General features: G+C 38.5%; 1 protein-coding gene across 5 annotated transcripts in view; it reads left to right on the forward strand.

The window, feature by feature from the left end:
* bltp3b (bridge-like lipid transfer protein family member 3B) overlaps positions 1–19,059 on the forward strand; it is a 148,895-nt gene that overhangs the window by 110,318 nt on the left and 19,518 nt on the right. For 2 of the 5 annotated variants that reach the window (XM_043713651.2, XM_043713653.2), the window contains 2 exons: positions 3,150–3,316; positions 9,903–10,053. In XM_043713651.2, coding sequence (XP_043569586.1) covers positions 3,150–3,316; positions 9,903–10,053 — 318 coding nt within the window. Of the gene's footprint in view, positions 1–3,149; positions 3,317–9,902; positions 10,054–10,414; positions 11,182–12,698; positions 15,555–19,059 lie in introns of those variants that run through there. The other 3 variants (XM_087999554.1, XM_087999555.1, XM_043713654.2) reach the window with 3 other exon arrangements.

Here is a 19,059-nt window from a genome sequence, read left to right on the forward strand (position 1 = left end):
AGTTACCACACAAAATAAAGGGCCTGTGATGTTAAATCAGTAGGCAAGGTGCAGAGAAAAAAGTTGAAACATTGGCCTTGGTAATGAAACAGATGTCTGCTTCGAAGTTCATCTTCAGTTCAAACATCCAATCAAGATTGCATACAGTCTGGTTCAGCCCCAGACAGTTGCGAGGGAGAAGGGTAGATTTGGTGGCTGGTGAACAGAACTTGTAATGAAGAACAAAGACAATTCTGGCTATTGAGGGAGTGCAGCGTAGGTTCACGAGGTCAATTCCTGGAATGGCAGGATTACCTTACACTGAAAGACTGAAGCGACTGGGCTTGTATACCCTTGAGTTTCGAAGATTGAGAGGGGATCTGATTGAGACGTCTAAGATTATGAAAGGATTGGACACTCTGGCAGTAGGAAACATATTTCCACTGATGGGTGAGTGCCGAACCAGAGGACACAGCTTAAAAATACGGGGTAGACCATTTAGGACAGAGCTCAGGAGAAACTTCTTCACCCAGAGAGTGGTGGCTGTGTGGAATGCTCTGCCCCAGAGGGCAGTGGAGGCCCACTCTCTGGATTCATTTAAGAAGGAGTTGGATAGAGCTCTCAAAGATAGTGGAATCAAGGGTTATGGAGATAAGGCAGGAAGAGGATACTGATTAGGAATGATCAGCCATGATTATATTGAATGGCGGTGCAGGCTCGAAGGGCTGAATGGCCTCCTCCTGCACCTATTGTCTATTGTCTAATGATTTGTATTTTTAATGTTTAATTCAAGAAAAATTCTCACCTAACATTAGATGTTAGGCAAGCAGTTTTATGACTCTGACAATGGAAGAGTTCTGAGAGGTAATGGTGAGTTTGAATTGAGTAACTGTGCACATATAAAAGTTGGCATTATTTTGGATAACGCTGTTGAAGGCAGCACGTCAATAAGAAATAGGAAGAGTCTAAAATTCTTAAGAGCATTGAGGTGATTGTAATGAGGTCAGCCAAGCGGATTTTAAGAAATGTATTAATCTGGTCCAATCAAGGAGCCCTGCTGGCTGACCTAAACAGGAGTGTTAGAGATTCTGTTCACTTAGAGTTGGCTAGGAGGGAGCTGGATCAGTATCAAAACCTCTCCACATGTAAATAAAGGGTGACTTGGTGACAGGATATCAGCCTCTTTGGGGTTATTTCAGGCACTATAATAAATGAGTAGGATGTTTAAAACAACCCACTACAGGTAATTTTCTGGCTATGATAAGGTAAGTAGAGGCATGCAGGTCAACTCTGCTGGATGATGATGTGGTCAACCATGTAAAAGTTTGCAAGCAGGTCAAGCTGTGAGAGGGATATTTTTATCTTTGTAAGGATGTAATTATTGACTTTTGCTGTCAGCTATTTCTAGGACTGAATTGAAAATCTGAAATTTGCTGCCTTTGTTTTTCTCGTGGCTTGTCCCCCTCTGTCATCACCCGTCAATCATCACCCTGTGTTTGCTTAGGGTGGCCCCTACTTGTCATGATCTTGGATGGAAAAAAATCACACCCTTGTGTTTAAATCCCTTTTTTGCCTTGTTCCAACCTATCTAAGTAACCTCTATTCCATCTGTTCCTCTGACTTTGGTCTGTTGTGCATGGTCCTGCCTTTTAGCCACCATCGGCGAATGTGCATCAGGTCCACCACAAAGGAGATCGCAATCTGAATCATTCCACTTCTGCCTTATTTTCATCAACCTGAAAACCCAATTCTTTCGGTGGTTATCTTTGTTTATGGAAATTTGTGCTTGTTAACTGTTTAATTCTCGTGTTTCTGCTCAGTCAGGGAGAATTTCAGGAAGCATCCAACATTTGATTTTGCATCCAACTGATTTTCAGGAACAGAGAACTTTGTTTTTTCTCTGCTTCAAAACAAATTTAGTTATGAACAGTTCAGAAAGAGGTCGGTGTTGGTTGGTTCACAAGGAGGTTCACTGAATATGCAGAAGGACCTCAGATGAGCTGGTGATGATGGAAACTCATTTTGAGTGGAGATTGAGAGCTTAGGTTGGCACCGTTCTCTTTGGCCTTCTCGACACTCTTTCCCAACAAGGTAACAAAATCTTATTCGAAGACTGTGGTGCGGAAAAGCACAGCCAGTCAAGCAGCATCTGAGGAGAAGGAGAGTCGACGTTTCGGGCATAAGCCCTTCATCAGGAATGAGGCTCATTCTTCTTCTCCTAGGATGCTGCCTGACCGGCTGTGCTTTTCCAGCACCACACTCTTTGACTCTGATCTCTAGCATCTGCAGTCCTCACTTTCTCACCACAAAATCTTATCTCCCTATATTAATGACATATCTCAGAATCTCCTCAGTGCAACTGTACTTCTCATCATATGTTACACTTCAAAACCAGATCCCAAGACATTGAATCCCCTCCATAATGCAATAAATCTCTGGACTGTATTATCAGGGGTCACTGTACTAGGACTGTCCTCATTCTATCTGGATCTTGTAACAACTTTCTGCATTTGTTGCAAAATCTCAGTGACATTGAATTTGAGTATTTTCATTGCTAGAACTCCCACAACAATTTCTCTCAATCCTGCCTGATCCAAACTCTGTTCCATTACTGTTAAACTTCAGGCAATCTTTTGCTACCTGGGTCGCCCATTGCTAATAAGTCAAGAGTTTCTGATAATATGTCATAATACCCTGTTATTATTATAAAGCCACAGGATCACTGTGGATAATACTATAGGTAATCTGCAGACAAATCTGTGCCATTCAAAAGAGCAATCTGATCTTGCTGCCTAATGTAACTGACTTTTATTCTCACATTTCTTTATGTTGTTTGATTTACTGATCACTCCCAAGTGTCATCTAGTTTCTTTAGCTACTTCCATTAGATAACCAAGCAGTTTTGAAAAATGAAGGTAAATTATTTTGTGCAGTTTGCTTATTTGTATAAAACAAGCACAGCGGGCATTATAGAAGATGTCATGAATAGGATTTTTTATATGGGTCAGTTTCCTGTCTTTGTAATACGAAAAATTTGTGGAGAATTAATGTTTACATATATCTAGAATTGCCATCAGTTTCTTTTTGGGTGTTAAAATTTACCTGTGTAAATCTGCTTAGACATATTTTATTCAGATCAATTGAAACAAAGACTATGCTTATCTTCGCAGCTGCTTGCATCGATGATGCTTCAGTCATTAGTCTTAAAGAAGCTTCTATTGATCAGAGTCCAGCAGAGAGTGCTAATGGTGCATTTGGGTCTGAGGATTGTGGAAGAATGTCACCAGATGTCTGCAGCGCTGCATCTCAAAGTGTGGAAGAGTCTCCTGGAGATTTGGTAAACTTAAGTATTTTGTAGCATTTTTGTGTAGAGAATTTTATTAACAGTTAAATGTTGGGATTTCAGGTACAGCTAAGAGCAAGCCAAAATCTGCAGAAAGATGAAGGAAAGCTATGTTCTTTAATTTGTGGATATCCAAGTAAATCTTCCACTGGTCTGTCCTGCCATCTTGCATTTCTTTTTGAATTACTTTGTGTGGTTTTCTATTCAATAACTTGTTTCTCCTCTTCATTTTTTTTCCAGGGTTTGTCTTTTTCTGCTTGCCCTATCTATCCATTTAGAGTCATAGAGATGCACAACATGGAAACAGACTCTTTGGTCCAACTTGTCCATGCTGACCAGATATCTTAAATTAATCTAGTCTCATTTGCCAGCATTTGGCCCATGTCCCTCTAAAACCTGCCTCTTCATATACCCATGAGGAGAAAGTGAGGTCTGCAGATGCTGGAGATCAGAGCTGGAAATGTGTTGCTGGAAAAGCGCAGCAGGTCAGGCAGCATCCAGGGAACAGGAGAATCGACGTTTCGGGCATAAGCCTGAAGAAGGGCTTATGCCCGAAACGTCGATTCTCCTGTTCCCTGGATGCTGCCTGACCTGCTGCGCTTTTCCAGCAACACATTTCCAGCTCTTCATATACCCATCCAAATGCTTTTTAGATGTTGTAATTGTACTAGCCTCCACCATTAAAAATTGCACCTTGGGTCTCTTTAAAATCTTTCCACTCTAACCTTAAACCAATGCACTCTAATTTTAGTCTCCCCTACCCTGGGGAAAAGACCTTGCCTATTCAGCCATGCCCCTCATGATTTTATAAACTTCTATAAGGTTACCCCCTCAGCCTCTGACGCTCCAACAAAAATAGCCCAGCCTATTCAGCCTCTTACTGTAGTATAAACCCTCCAACCATGGCAACATCCTTGTAAGTCTTTTCTGAACCCTTTCAAGTTTCACAGCTTTCCTATAGGAGGGAGACCAGAATTGAATGCAGTATTCCAAAAGTAGTGTCACCAATGTCTGTACAGCAACAACTTCCCAACTCCTAATATCAATGTAAATAGAGGCATGCATTCCAAATGTCGTCTTCGCTATCCTGTCTACCTGCAACTCCACTTTCAAAGAACGATGAACCTGCACTCCAAGGTCTCTTCGTTCAACAACACTCCCCAGAACCTTATCATTAAGTGTATAAGTTTTGCTATTACTAAAATGCAGCACCTCACATTTATCTCAATTAAACTCTATCTGCCACTACTCGGCCCATCTGATAATCTCCTTCGTTATCCACTACACCACCAATTTTGGTGTCATCTGCAAACTTGCTTACCATTTCTCCTATATTCACATCCAAAGCATTTATATAAGTGACAAAAGCAGTGAACCCAGCACCATTCCTTGTGGTACACCACTGATCATAGACTTCCAGTCTGAAAGTTAGCCCTCCACCACCAGCCTCTGTCTCCTACTTTGAAGTCAATTTTGTATCCAAATGGCTAGTTCTCCTTATCTACCATGTGATCTAACCTTGTTAACCAGTCTACCATGTGGAACCTTCTCTAATGCCTTGCTGAAATCCATATAGAGGATATCCACTGCTCTGCTTCATAATCACCTTTGTCACTTCTTCAAAACCAAGTTAGTGAGACACTATTTCTCTCACACAAAATCATATTGACTATCCCCAATCAATCCTTGCCTTTTCAAATACATGTAAACTCTGTCCCTCGGAATTCCCTCCAACAAGTTGCCCAACAATGATGATCAGCTCACCTATCTATAGTTCCCTGGCTTTTCCTTACCACCTTTCTTAAATAATGGCACCATGTTAGCTAACCTGCCGTCTTCCAGCACCTCACACATGACTCTTAATGATACAAATATCTCACAGGGGCATAGCAATCTCTTTCCACAAAGTTCTCAGGTCCTGGGGATTTATCACCTTTATGCATTTTGAGAGGTCCAGCATCACCACCTCTGTAATATGGACACTTTTCAAGGTATCACGATTTATTTCCCCAAGTTCTTCAGCTTCCATATACTCCTTTACAGTAAACACTGATGCAAAGTGCTCGTTCAGTGTCAACCATCTCCTGCAATTCCACATACAGGCTGCCTTGCTGATCTTTGAGAAGCCCTATTCTATCCCTACTTATTCTTTTGTCCTTAATATATTTGTCGAATCCCTTTGGATTCTGTTTACCCCTATTTGCCAAAGCTATCCCATGTCCCCTTTTCGCCCTCCTGATTTCTCTCATAAGTATGCTCCTACTGCCTTTATACTCCTCTAGGGATTCACTCAATTCCTGCTGTCCATACCTGACTTATGTTTCCACGTTTTTCTTGATCGGAGCTTCAATTTCCCAAGTCATCCAGGATTCCCTACACCTAGCAGCCTAGCCCTTCACCCTAACAGGAACATACTATCTCTGGACTCTCACTAGCTCATTTTTGAAGGCTTACCATTTTGTTGCAGTCCCTTTATTGTGAATAACCACCCCCAATCAACTTTTGAAAGTTCTTGCAGAATGCCATCCAAATTGGCTTTTCTCCAAAATAAATCATTAACTTTTATACAAGACATATTTTAAAACTAATGCAATTATGATCACTGACCCCAAAATGCTACCTCACTGACACCTCAGTCACTTGCCCTGTTTCATTTCCCAAGAGAAGGTTAAGTTTTGCTCCTCTTGTAGGTACGTCTGCATACTGTGTAAGAAAATTCTGTTGTACACACTTAACAAATTCCTTTCCATCCAAGCCCTTAAGACCATAAAACCATAAGTAATAGTAGTGGAAGTAAGGCTATTTAGCTCATCGCACTCCGCCATTCAATCATGGCTGATGGGCATTTCAATGTCACTTAACTGCACTCTCCCCGTATTCCTTAATTCCTTGTAAGCTTAAGAATTTATCAATCTCTGCCTTGAAGACATTTAACATCCTGACCTCCGCTGCGCTCCGTGGCAGTGAATTCCCCAGGCCCACCACTCTCTGGCTGAAGAAATGTCTCCTCATTTCCATTCTAAATTGACCCTCTCTAATTCTAAGGCTGTGCTCATGAGTCCTAGTATGGGAAACAATTTCCCATCGTCCACCCTTTCTAAGCCATGCTTTATCTTGTAAGTTTCTATTAGATCTCCCCTCAATCTTCTGAAATCTAATGAATACAATCCCAGGAACCTCAGCCATTCATCATATGTTAGGCCTACCATTCCAGGGATCATCCATGTGAATCTCCGCTGGACACGCTCCAGTGCCAGTATATCCTTCCTGAGGTGTGGGGCCCAAAACTGGACACAGTATTCTAAATGGGGCCTAACCAGAGCTTTATAAAGTCTTAGTAGCACCTCACCACTTTTACATTGCAACCCTCTTGAAATAAATGACAACATTACATTTGTTTCCATAACCACGGACTCAACCTGCAAATCAACCTTTAGAGAATCTTGTACGAGCACTCCAAGATCCCTTTGTACTTTGGCTTTATGAATTTTCTCACCATTTATAAAATAGTCCTTGCACTGTGGTAGTCCTCTGTTTGGAAAATTAAAATCTCCTATCATTACCATCCTATTATTCTTATAGATAACTGAGAGCTCCTTGCAAATTTGCTTCTCAATTTCTTGTTGATTACTGGGAGGGTCTATAGTACAATCCCTTTAGGGTGATCATCTCTTTCTTCTTGCTCAGTTCATCCAAATATTTTCACTTGGCGTACTCCCCATAATATCCTCCCTCAGTGCAACCATAATATTATCCCGAATCAAAAATGCCATTTCCCCCTCCCTTGTCCTCCTTTCTATCCTTCCTAAAATATCTATACCCTTGAATATTAAGCTGCCAGTCCTGTCCTACCCTGAGCCATGTCTCTGTAAAAGCTATATATATATCCTAGTCCCATGTTCCCAACCATGCCCTGAGTTCAACTGCCTTACCTGTCAGACCTCTTGCATTGAAATAAATGCAGTCTAATTTGTCAGTCCTATATTGGTTTTTGCTTTGCTCCTGCCTGTCTTGATGGTTTGACTTGCACCTTTTCCCAATAGCACCAGCCTCAGACTGATCTCCCTTCTCACTGTCATTCTGGGTGTTCCTGTCCAGATTCTTCCAAACCCCACCGGCCAAATCTTAACGAGCAGTTGTAGCAAATTTCCCTGCCAGTATGTAAATCCCCTTCCAAAAGAGGGTCACTTCTACCCCAGAAGAGATTCAAATGATCCAAAAACGTGTATTCTTCTTCCCTGCTGTCACTATCATGTGGCATCAGTAGCAATGCCAATATTACTACCCTCAAGGCCCTATTTTTTAATTTCCTGTCTAATTTCCTGTTTTGACTCCTCAGAACCTCGTCCTTTTCTCTTCCCACGTAATTGGTTTTAATATGTACAGTGACCTCCTGCTGGTTACTCTTCCCTTTTAGAATATTCTGCACCCTCTCTGAAACCTGCTTAACCCTAGTATGCGGGAGGCAATACACCATTTTGATATTTCATTGCAGGCCACAGAAACGTCTGTATCCCCTTCTGACGAGAGAGTCCCCAATTGCTTGGAACCTGACATAGCCCTGGTTAGAGTAGAGCAAGTCTCAGTTCCAGAAAGACAAACAGGAGGCTGGAAGAATACAGCAAGCCAGGCAGCATCAGGAGGTGGAGCAGTCAATGTTTCGGGTATTAATCCTTCCTCAGTATCGGAAACTTGGCTGTCAGTGCTACATTTCCCTGAGAGTCCATTTCTCCCTACACTTTCCAAGCAGCATAATTATTTGAGATGGGAATAGCACAAGAGATTCCTGCACTACCTGCCCACTTCTCCTACCTTTCCCAGGGGTAAATCCATCTATGAGGCTGTCTCTACGGTATTTCAATCTTCCTGAAACTGCTGTCCATAACACCCACTTTTGTAAGGTCCTCATTTCCAATAACTGCCGCTCCACCATATCCATGTAGTGCGAAAGGATTTGCAACCAAACATACTTCCTACAGACATAATTGTCAGTAACATTGAAATCTTACCTAATTTCCCACATCACCGTCTTTGCACCTTAACAATCTGCAAAATAGCACAGACTCACTGCTCCAGGATAAATTGATAGGTATGTTTTATATTTTTTGAAAGAAGTTTAATCTAGAGACAGCTCTCAATAAAATATTTTTAAAATAACAAAAAAAAAGCACCCTGCTCACTATTGTAGATTTGTAAAAAAAATCTTTTTAAAACATTTCAGCTGCTCAGAGCTGGGGAACAGCACAGTTGCTAAGATTTCTCCAAGGTCAGCTGTGAATTTCACTGTTTATTTTTCTTAGACTGAAATCCATTATCTGCACAGGCAGTCAGCCCTGAAAATTGACTGCTTGGTCAATCAGCTATGCAGGTTCACTGCTTCTTTATTCACCTCCCATTTGGTACCTGCTCTCCTCCACACTTTTAAAGTATTGTTGTTTTGATTTTTTTCCATAGTTTCAAAACAATGCATATTTTATTCTAAGCCATATGCAAAATTGGAGTAAAATTAGAATAGCCCTTGATAAAATCTCTGTGCATGTGGGTCTTGTAGTTGTCTCTCACTGATTGAGCTAAATTGTCCAATGTTTCCTCCTCCACATTTTCTTCAGTCAAGAATTTGTGCAGGTGGTCTAAACCAGGTCATTGATGCAGCAATTTCACTGCCCACAACTGCATTTATAAGTATACACTGGCTGATTCTATTTTTAGTTTTTATTAATGTTCTTTCCAATTATCAAGATATGAAGCTTAAGCCACTCGACTAATTAAAATATTTCGGAGGTACCAAGCAGAGTTGTTGCTAATTTAACAAGTTCCAAATACTGATTTGAATAGATTCAATTGTTTGGACTTTATTTTAACTGAACGTTTCTCAACTGGTGACTTGTGAGAATTGCCTTTCATTATTTTTCACTGTAAAGCAAATCAAATTAGAATCATATAATTAGAATGATAGCGGAGATAAAACAGGGAGTTCAACAACTTCAGAACATGGACACTCCCTGTTTGGGTTACATTCGCACGTGCGCACACAAACCCACTGTCTTCTTTGGTTTTGCTGAGAAGAAATAAGCAATCTGTTTTCAACAAATCACACTTGCCATCAGTACTCACTTTGTCTTTCACCCTCCCCCTCTATTTCACTCACTCCTCTCCCCCTTTGTTAACAGCATTAATAATATCATTTTCCAGTCCTTATTCAGTTCCAAAAGAGAGTCATATTGGACTTGAATCATTTACTTTGTTTCTCCATCATAACAGTGGAGTATCTCAAACACTTTGCTTTTCTTTCAGATCTCTTGCATCCACAGTTTTTGCTTTTGTATTATTGAGGTATTTTAGCCCATTTGAGGAGTGCACTTTTTAAACAGAAACAGTTTAGGAGAATGAGCCTCTCATACATTGAAAGTATCACTTTGCTTCAGTAAACTTCATAAACTGCAATTGCATTGTTAACACACATTCAGCTGCATGTCCACTCACACTGCAATGGTCAAAAGGTTTAACTAGTATTTTGAATGCCAGTAAGAGGTTGTGGGGATTGTTCTAAGCTTTACAACAGAACACTTTTTTTTGACAGGTGTCGGTGATGATCTTCAATTTGTTTGGTATTAATTGTGCGATTGACGTGAAGGGTGAGGATACAGCAGTGTGTCTCCAAGTAAACCAAGTCATACCAAAGCAACTCGGAAATGTTAATATTCGGCAGTACCTTAGCAACCGTAGCATGGGTATGTATCCAATTTTCTTTCCAATTTTAAACCTTAAACATAATTTGCATTCCTGTTTCAGGAAATGTTACTGAATTAAAGATTTAATAATTGAAAATGCTTAAAGGTAATGAAATAATAACCTACAAAAAGAGTGCAATATGTCAGTAAATTTGGATGAAGTTTGAATTTTTTACTTTGCAGTACCCTCATACTCATATCTTGAATGCTATAATAATTTAGCTCAAATTTAGATTGATATACTAGAATTTTTCTATATAATTAAGAGCTTATTCAATAAAAACATTGTTGTGGAAATACTTAGCAGTTCTGGAGAAGAGTCCGATTTGGCTCGAAATGGTAACTGTTTCTTTCCTCACAGGTGCTGCCAGAAATGTTGAACATTTCCAGCACTTGCAGTTTTTGTTTCAGATTTCCGAGCTAAGGTAATTTGAAAAACTATTTGCAAGGGCATTGAAAATAGGGTAAGCGTCTCATTTGACCTCTGGAACACAGCACTCATCAAAAGGAATAATGCTTTCTATAGTTACCTAAAATGTGTAGTTTGGTGTTTGTTGGTTGGCAAAAACGTGGTGAGTCGAAGGGCCTCTTTCTATGCTGGATGACTTTGGCTGTAAAGCACTTTGAGATGTTAGAGTCAATGTAGTAGTTTTAAAGTGTAGTCATTGTTGTAATGTAGAAAAGCATTAAACATGTTTAATCCATGGCACAAAGTCTGGCTCCAATTAACAATTTCACTTAGAGAAGCTATAGTAATAGCTGGTGTACAAAATACTGTACCATAACTGAGAGTTAGGAATATTAGCATAACAAGAAGAACTTAATCAATTGTATACTGTACTTATCTGGAAATGATACCGACTTTGCCTGAAAATGTAAGCATTGTAGAATTATATTGACCTATATCTGTACTGTAAATTAATTCAGCCCAACAAATCCATGCCAGTGTTTATGATCCTCGCAGTTGTCATCTACCTTACCACATTTCACCAAACCAACCTATCCTTGAATTCCTTTTTCCCCTTATGTACTTATCTGGCTATTCCTTGATTGCATTTATATTTACTAACTGGCAAAAATTGGTACATTGTATATTGTAACCACATTGGAATAAAGTGCATTTCTGAATCTTTCTGATTTTGAGTTAGAGCACAGAATTCAGAATTGTAGACTAAAACTCCTTTTGTAAGTTTCATTTCAGTTCATTAGAACTCAATTTAGAGTTCAAGAATTAAACAAAAGATAATTCTTCTTTTGCAATGTTGTCATAAAAACTGATTTGGAGATGCTGGTGTTGGACTGGGGTTACAAAGTTAAAAATCACACAACACCAGGTCATAGGTTATGTGCCAACTACCTGATGATGAAGCAGAGCTCTGAAAGCTAGTGCTTCCAATTAAACCTGTTGGGCTATAACCTGGTGTTGTGTGATTTTTAACATCATAAAAATTGACTGTGCTGGCAAGGTCTACCCATAACTTTTATAGTACCCTTGCATATGTGAGCTGAAGAGCTGCCAGTGAGTGGAGGGTGTGCTGCTTATAATATCAGCCTGTCAGTCTACAGTTTGGCAATTAAATTTTTGGATAAGCTGTACAGAATGATTGAAACTTGTAACACCAGACATGGGCAAAGCTGAAGACAATGTAGGCAAACATTTGAGATTCGTCTTTGTCAGACACAACCTCAGGACTGAGGCATTTTGAGCTCAATCTGAGGATAACCCATTTCTAAGGTGTTCCATAAGTCGCCTGCATTACTCGTCACCTGAGAGGAACACTTACTTTCTTAGGTAACTAGTCTTTCAGTGACAGTACTGCAGATATAAAGTTGTTATAGCAGTCATGATTTAACCTCGCCCATATGAGGATTTAGTATGATTGTGATCACACTTGTTAAAAACCAATTCTTGAATGTTGTTGGTAAGGCCAGCGTTTGTTGCCTAGCTCTCATTGCCCTCGAATTCAGGGGCTTGTTTTGCCAATTCAGAGATCAGATTGAAGTCGACCACATTGCCTTGGGTCTGCAATGTTGGTCTTAATCCACCATTTTGTGACAGATGAAGTCTGAATTAATCAGTAAAGTGATCTAATAATAATTGTGGTGTGCTACAATTTTTGCAGTACAAACCTGTAAATTTAAAGGAACAGAGCAACATAATTGTTTAGGCAATATTTGTTGAGCGGATTAATCAAATACAACCATTATCAGATTATAAAAATATAATAGTGCTCTTTGTTCTTTCAGTGTGGATAAACATCACAATAAATGAATTTTTATTTTCTATTTTCATTTGTCTTTTTTACGTGTACATTGATGGATTGAAATTTTACATTTGTACATTTCACTTTTCTTCAAATGTTCCCAGTTTTCAAAATGTACCTCAGTTTTGTCTCTGTGTGATTAATAGTTTTCGAAGTCATAAAAGTGACCAAACAACCTGTTATCATGTGTTATTTCTCCCACTCAGTTAAATAATAAGTTGACAATGATAATCAAGAATAATTTGCATTTTGGATTTCTTAGTAGCTTTAACGTATATTCCAAGAGGATCTTGATATCAATTTACTGTCCTTCTCTGTCAGCATGACTAAACGCTGGAATTTAATTCATAGGGTGCTGAAATGTGTTTTTTATTTAAATAGTAACTTCAGATCTTCACTGCAATATGAAGAAATAAACTTACTTCATGATTTGAATATTCTCTGATCTCCTTTACTTGCTTCTCACATTTTTTAAAGACTTACTTGATTCATTACCTTTTCTGATAGCTGTAGCTTTTTATCTTTTGAACATTTCCCAGGCTGCCATTGATCCTGATAGTTCCCCTCTCCCTCGACCTTTAATTGCATTGAAATCTCCTACGACAGAATATTGGACTAAATAAGCCAAGGGCTAATGGGAAAGAAAATTCATAAGCAAGAAGGGATACAAAACCATATGTTTTTATAAATAAAATCAAGAATGAAGAAATGGAAAAGGAATGGTTTAAGTATAAATGCAAAGCAATTGAGAAAAAAGGTGAAAGGAGTAAAAACAACATTGCGTTTTTAGGAAAGAAGCAACTAACATGAACATAAATGTTGAAGCAAAATGAACATGATAGTCTGATGGAAGGAATAAAGTAAATTCTGAAACATCTTGACATTTCAATTATCTTTCGAAATATATTAGCAAAGGTCCTGGACCCAAGGGACATAATGCACAATTTCATCTAGAAATAGTATTCTGAACTGTCTGATTTGCTTTGATCTTTCAAAAGTGTTGTTTCATTTTCTGATTTGTATATCTTGACAAATAAAAGCAACAAATTGTTGTGGATGGAATGAAGTTGACTTTGAAAATCATTTAGTTGGCTGTTACCATGATAACTCAGCAGTTCTTAACAGTGAAATAAACCAACTTGTGCTCAAAGTAGGCTGGATATAAATTATTAACTTTTGCTTTATTCACCTTTTTCTTTAATCCTTCAAAAATAAACAGCCCCTCTGAAGATTGATGTGATCTATATGGACTTCAGTAAGGCATTCGACAAGGTTCCCCATGGGAGAGTGATTAGCAGGTTAGATCTCATGGAATACAGGGAGAACTAGCCATTTGGATACAGAACTGGCTCAAAGGTAGAAGACAGGGCGGTGGTGGAGGGTTGTTTTTCAGACTGGAGGCCTGTGACCAGTGGAGTGCCACAAGGATCGGTGCTGGGTCCTCTACTTTTTGTCATTTGCATAAATGATTTGGATGCAAGCATAAGAGGTACAGTTAGTAAGTTTGTAGGTGACACCAAATTGGAGGTGTAGTGGACAGCGAAGAGGGTTACCTCAGATTACAACAGGATCTGGACCAGATGGGCCAATGGGCTGAGAAGTGGCAGATGGAGTTTAATTCAAATAAATGCAAGGTGCTGCATTTTGGGAAAGCAAATCTTAGCATGACTTATACACTTAATGGTAAGGTCCTAGGGAGTGTTGCTGAACAGAGACCTTGGAGTGCAGGTTCATAGCTCCTTGAAAATGGAGTCGGAGGTAGATAGGATAGTGTAGAAGACGTTTGGTATGCTTTCCTTTATTGATCAGAGTATTGAGTACAGGAGTTGGGAGGTCATGTTGCGGCTGTACAGGACATTGGTTAGGCCACTGTTAGAATATTGCATGTAATTCTGGTCTCCTTCCTATTGGAAAGATGTTGTGAAACTTGAAAGGGTTCAGAAAAGATTTGCAAGGATGTTGCCAGAGTTGGAGGATTTGAGCTACAGGGAGAGGCTGAACAGGCAGGGCCTGTTTTCCCTGGAGCGTCGGAGGCTGAGGGGTGACCTTATAGAGGTTTACAAAATTATGAGGGGCATGGATAGGATAAATAGACAAAGTCTTTTCCCTGGGATTGGGGAGTCCAGAACTAGAGAGCATAGGTTTAGGGTGAGGAAAAGATATAAAAGAGACCTACGGGGCAACGTTTTCACGCAGAGGGTGGTATGTGTATGGAATGAGCTGCCAGAGGAAGTGGTGGAGGCTGGTAGAATTGCAAGATTTAAGAGGCATTTGGATGGGTATATGAATAGGAGGGCTTTGGAGGGATATGGGCCGGGTGCTGGCAGGTGGGACTAGATTGGGTTGAGATATCTGGTCGGCATGGACAGGTTGGACTGAAGGGTCTGTTTCCATGCTGTACATCTCTGACTCTGACTCTGACTCTGACAAGATTGAGCCATAGGGATCTTATTTAATCCACAATAAAAGATGTTAGTGGGGATCTGTTGCTATTTAGTTTCTATCATGTGACATTCAGAAGTCTATCATGTGAAGTCTTTATACATCATAATACAACTGCATCTTTTTTGTTGCAATTGTGATTAGATAGATTTGTTTGATTTCAGAACTTGATTCTAGAATCTCAAAACCTGTTTGATGTATGATGGGTCCAAGACAGACACTTGAATGGAATCTACATATTTATTGTGGTGGTAATTCATTTCAACATACTATAGGAATGGATATTCATTCTTTTTGTACAGTTGGGAGATCAGCTTCAGATAAGGAGAGATACTTTGTAAGTTGTCTTCTGAGATGCAACAAATCTATGTTACCTTTTGAGCGCATCTATTGTCTCCTTTGTGAGTGTATTGAATTGCATAAAATTGCTGTGTTTTATTTGTTTGTCATTGTTAGCAAAATCTGTCCCATGATTTTTCCTGAGCTAAACTGTACAATTCTATAAAATAAATGGATATCAGCAATGAAAAAATAGTACTGTCTGGTTGTGTTTTTTTTTGCTTCCACCCCTGCTCCTCTCTCGCATTGAAATTGGTACAGTATCTTCAAATGTAAGATATATTTGAAACTGTCTTTTGAACCAGCATTTGAAAACTTTTCCCTTCTTGGTTGTTTTTTGCCCATCAGATCAGCCTGATGTACTTCCAATGGCCTGGAACAAAACAGCACTATATAATCATCTTTCTGTTATGGGCAAAAAGAAAAACTGTACATTTTTTAAAGGTGCAGATACTAAGTTGCAGAAGTTGTGGAGGAGCACATGTCAATAGTATGGAGAAAACTGAATCTGCACAGCAGGTCAGGCAGCATTCGGGGAGCAGGAAAATCGACGTTTCGGGCAAAAGCCCTTCATCAGGAAGGGCTTTTGCCCGAAACGTTGATTTTCCTGCTCCTCGTATGCTGCCTGACCTGCTGTGCTTTTCCAACACCACTCTAATCTAGACTCTGGTTTACAGCATCTGCAGTCCTCACTTTTGCCTAGAAAGCTGAATCTTTTGACTCTGGTTTGGAAGCGACAATATGCTGTTGTTCTACTGCTTTGATTCTTATTCAAATAAGATGGAAATATTGACCATGCAACAAAACTACCCTTTCTGTAAATGTACACCAGATTAAACTTAACTGTGCCAAGAGCCAAGCCGAATTTGATGGTAAGTGACCAAATAATCAGTGTCACACCTTGTTGTGCACATGTCCAAGAAACATGTTTTGTTGTTCACCTCGTTCAAAAAGCCAAAGTGCTGAAACCACATCAACCATTTTTCAGTTAGCTATTAAACCAAAAGTCTGGATAACATCAATAATTTTCACTTCATTGGTTCAGCAATGTATCCACATATCCTTCCAGAAACACAAGATCCAATTACTCGTGGATAATTCCTCAACCCATCCTAATGTCCAAGGACTAAAGCCGTACGATTGGTTTTTCACTCACCATAATCAACTTCAATTACTTACTCAATGGACCAATGTATAATTGCAAATTTAAAATATCTTTACGGCAAGGCAATTGCCTGTGGAAAAAATGGCTTGCTTGAAATTTGGTGAAAACCTCAATCCAGGCTTGGTTCAAAAAATGAATATCCTGAAGCCTGGGAGATGGTAAAGCAGGAAGCAATTCAGAATTCAATTTATTTGAAACTAATGATTGTAACATCAATGGGTTTTCACTGTGAGACATCAAGTAAAATGATGCCAATGCTACAGTCTTACCAACATTAGCATTAGAAAAGGAAGACTTTTTTTCACCACTGCAACTACTGCTGAATGATAAGCTGAACCTTGTGTCATACCAATGGATGATAATGCCATTCTGGCAGCTAAGGAAGATGAGTCACAGACAGAAAGATGAATGTCCATATGTTATAATTGCTGAAGCATTCAATAAGTTAGACTCCTTGCATGGCTATTTTCAACAGGTAACCAATACGAATGGCAAAGCATTTGAGGTTGAGACCAGCTATCCAGTCTTGTAGAAAAGGAACCAATGTCAAGTGCAAACCAACTGTCATTAAAATCTATCTTCAAATTAATGAAAATTACCTGTGGTTACCACTATTTGAGACTACATATTGCATTCTACTACTTATCTTTTGATTTTAAAATGTTACTGTGTGCACAATTGGGGTTGTTGATTATAAGCTTTTCTACAAATGAAAATGGATTTATGATTTTGTTATTTTTGTTTTCCTGTAATGAATTGATAAATAAAAATCCATAATATACCAATGATAGGCAACACAACAAATACCTATGTCAAGTTATTTTTATTGTGTACACACTATATGATCCAGCACCACCTTGGATCGTTAACATCAACAGCCTGTAATATGGATAAAGTTTACAGGCTCTGTTACAACACTGCGACAGACAGCTGAACCAAATCATCTTCTCTATCTCTGTATTCACAATACAGTCAAACCAAAACCTTCAAAGATGACCTCAGTGGTTCCTAACCAGAATCTTTGAATAACCAATCCCACACTGTGAATGATCAATTCCAGACACTGCTTTGTAGCTTAAACAAAAGATTTAGCAATTTATGAACAGTGCAATAACTTGAGTAGAGCAAAATTAAACAAAATAATCTCATCGGTCTATGCTATAAACCTAAAAACTTTGTCTTTGATGTGAATAGGACTGAAAACAGTCAAATACAATTAAGAGATATAAAAAGAAAATAACAAAACTGGGCAAATTATTTGTGGTTTTCACGATGTGACATAGATGATGGTTTCTTGATTGACATACTTAGAAAATATTAGGGTCACTTTACAGTTAACTCAGATAAAGTTTGTTTGGTCTGTTTTCCTTTTCAACTAGTTGTTACCCACAATCCAAAAGTTATCTTTAATCCCAATTCACAGTTACAAACAAAAAATGATACACATAATGCAAAATAAACAAGGGCTCTATAACAGGACCCATAAGTGTTGACCTAATCGGGTAGCACTCTGTACCTAGATCTATTATTGATAAATTATGTTCTTATGAAATATTTTAATAAGAAACTAAAAAGCATTCAATGTTTATTTAATTCTCTACCAAGAATATGATGTCATGAATTAATGTAGAAAATAGTACATTTAGTATTTTTGTTGGGGAGGAGGGAGGGGGAAGGGGGTTGGAAGTATCATGATTACAGTGGCTGGACTCGTTCATCATTCTGCATAAGTACTTTGTGTTGAAGACCAGAAGGAAGACAACTGGTGAATCTAGTTAGACTAGCTCCGACTCTCTTGAATCCATAGAATAACTTGACCAATCTGTACTGGACAAGATTATTCAAATTTGCAGATATCTTACAATTTTTCAAAAATTGTTTTTTTTATTTTTGTTATTAGTTTCATTCACTTTCTTTAAGTCTTTTAATATACCATATGTCTTTATTTGGCCAAGAGAATGATAGCTGATCTATTGTTAAAATGTTTACTCATTTTTAAGTTATTTGCCAGGAGCCAACTATCAGTAACCAGGATGTTCCCCCTTTGGAAAAAAATGTTGCATGTTCCGCCTCTCTCCTCTTCGCAAAATAGCTGAGACCAGAAATGTAGCTATTTGGGAAGTAATGACTTGCATCACACTCAGCATGCCTTTATTGGGATCAATTTGTTTCTTTAAATTTAAAAAAAACTTTTTCCTTTGTACATGCAGCAGGGGGCACTAAATGCACATTGAAAGTTCAGTTCTGAATATAGACAACATGATATAGTTAACTTGTCTTTCCATATAATGTGAAATACTTTGGATTATTGGTGAAGGAATGTGCATATGCTTCAAACATTTGGCATTTTAAGTACAAAGATATTTAAATGAATATTTTTGACAGCAGTGTGATAATTAGAATATGTTTTGGCAAAAACGTACAAAGTTGTGCTCTGACTTTATAAATAGTAAGATTTGTTACTAATGAATTATGTTTATATGGAACTTTTTAGTAGGGAACTGACAAATCTTTCAATATTTAAGTGATTATTCAGTTCTCTACCATACTTTATTAAAGTTAAAAATTATTACTTATTGATTTTACAATTTCCGAGAAATCAGATTTGGTTAGATACACTCAATTGTAATGGAATACTATTAGGTCTTTGGTATTTTTGCTCAGCAGTTCCAAAAGTTTGGCTTTTCTGGTCATACTCACTCAAACTAAATTCTTTCAGGTATATTAATTTCAGGCAATCTGCACACTACTATGTTGTTCATGCTTTGCAATTAAGCAATGGGGTGGAAAAAAATC

This window comes from Chiloscyllium plagiosum, unplaced genomic scaffold (assembly GCF_037043375.1).
Source record: "Chiloscyllium plagiosum isolate Xiang-an unplaced genomic scaffold, Cpla_swu_hap1 HiC_scaffold_23, whole genome shotgun sequence".
NCBI lineage: Eukaryota > Metazoa > Chordata > Chondrichthyes > Orectolobiformes > Hemiscylliidae > Chiloscyllium > Chiloscyllium plagiosum.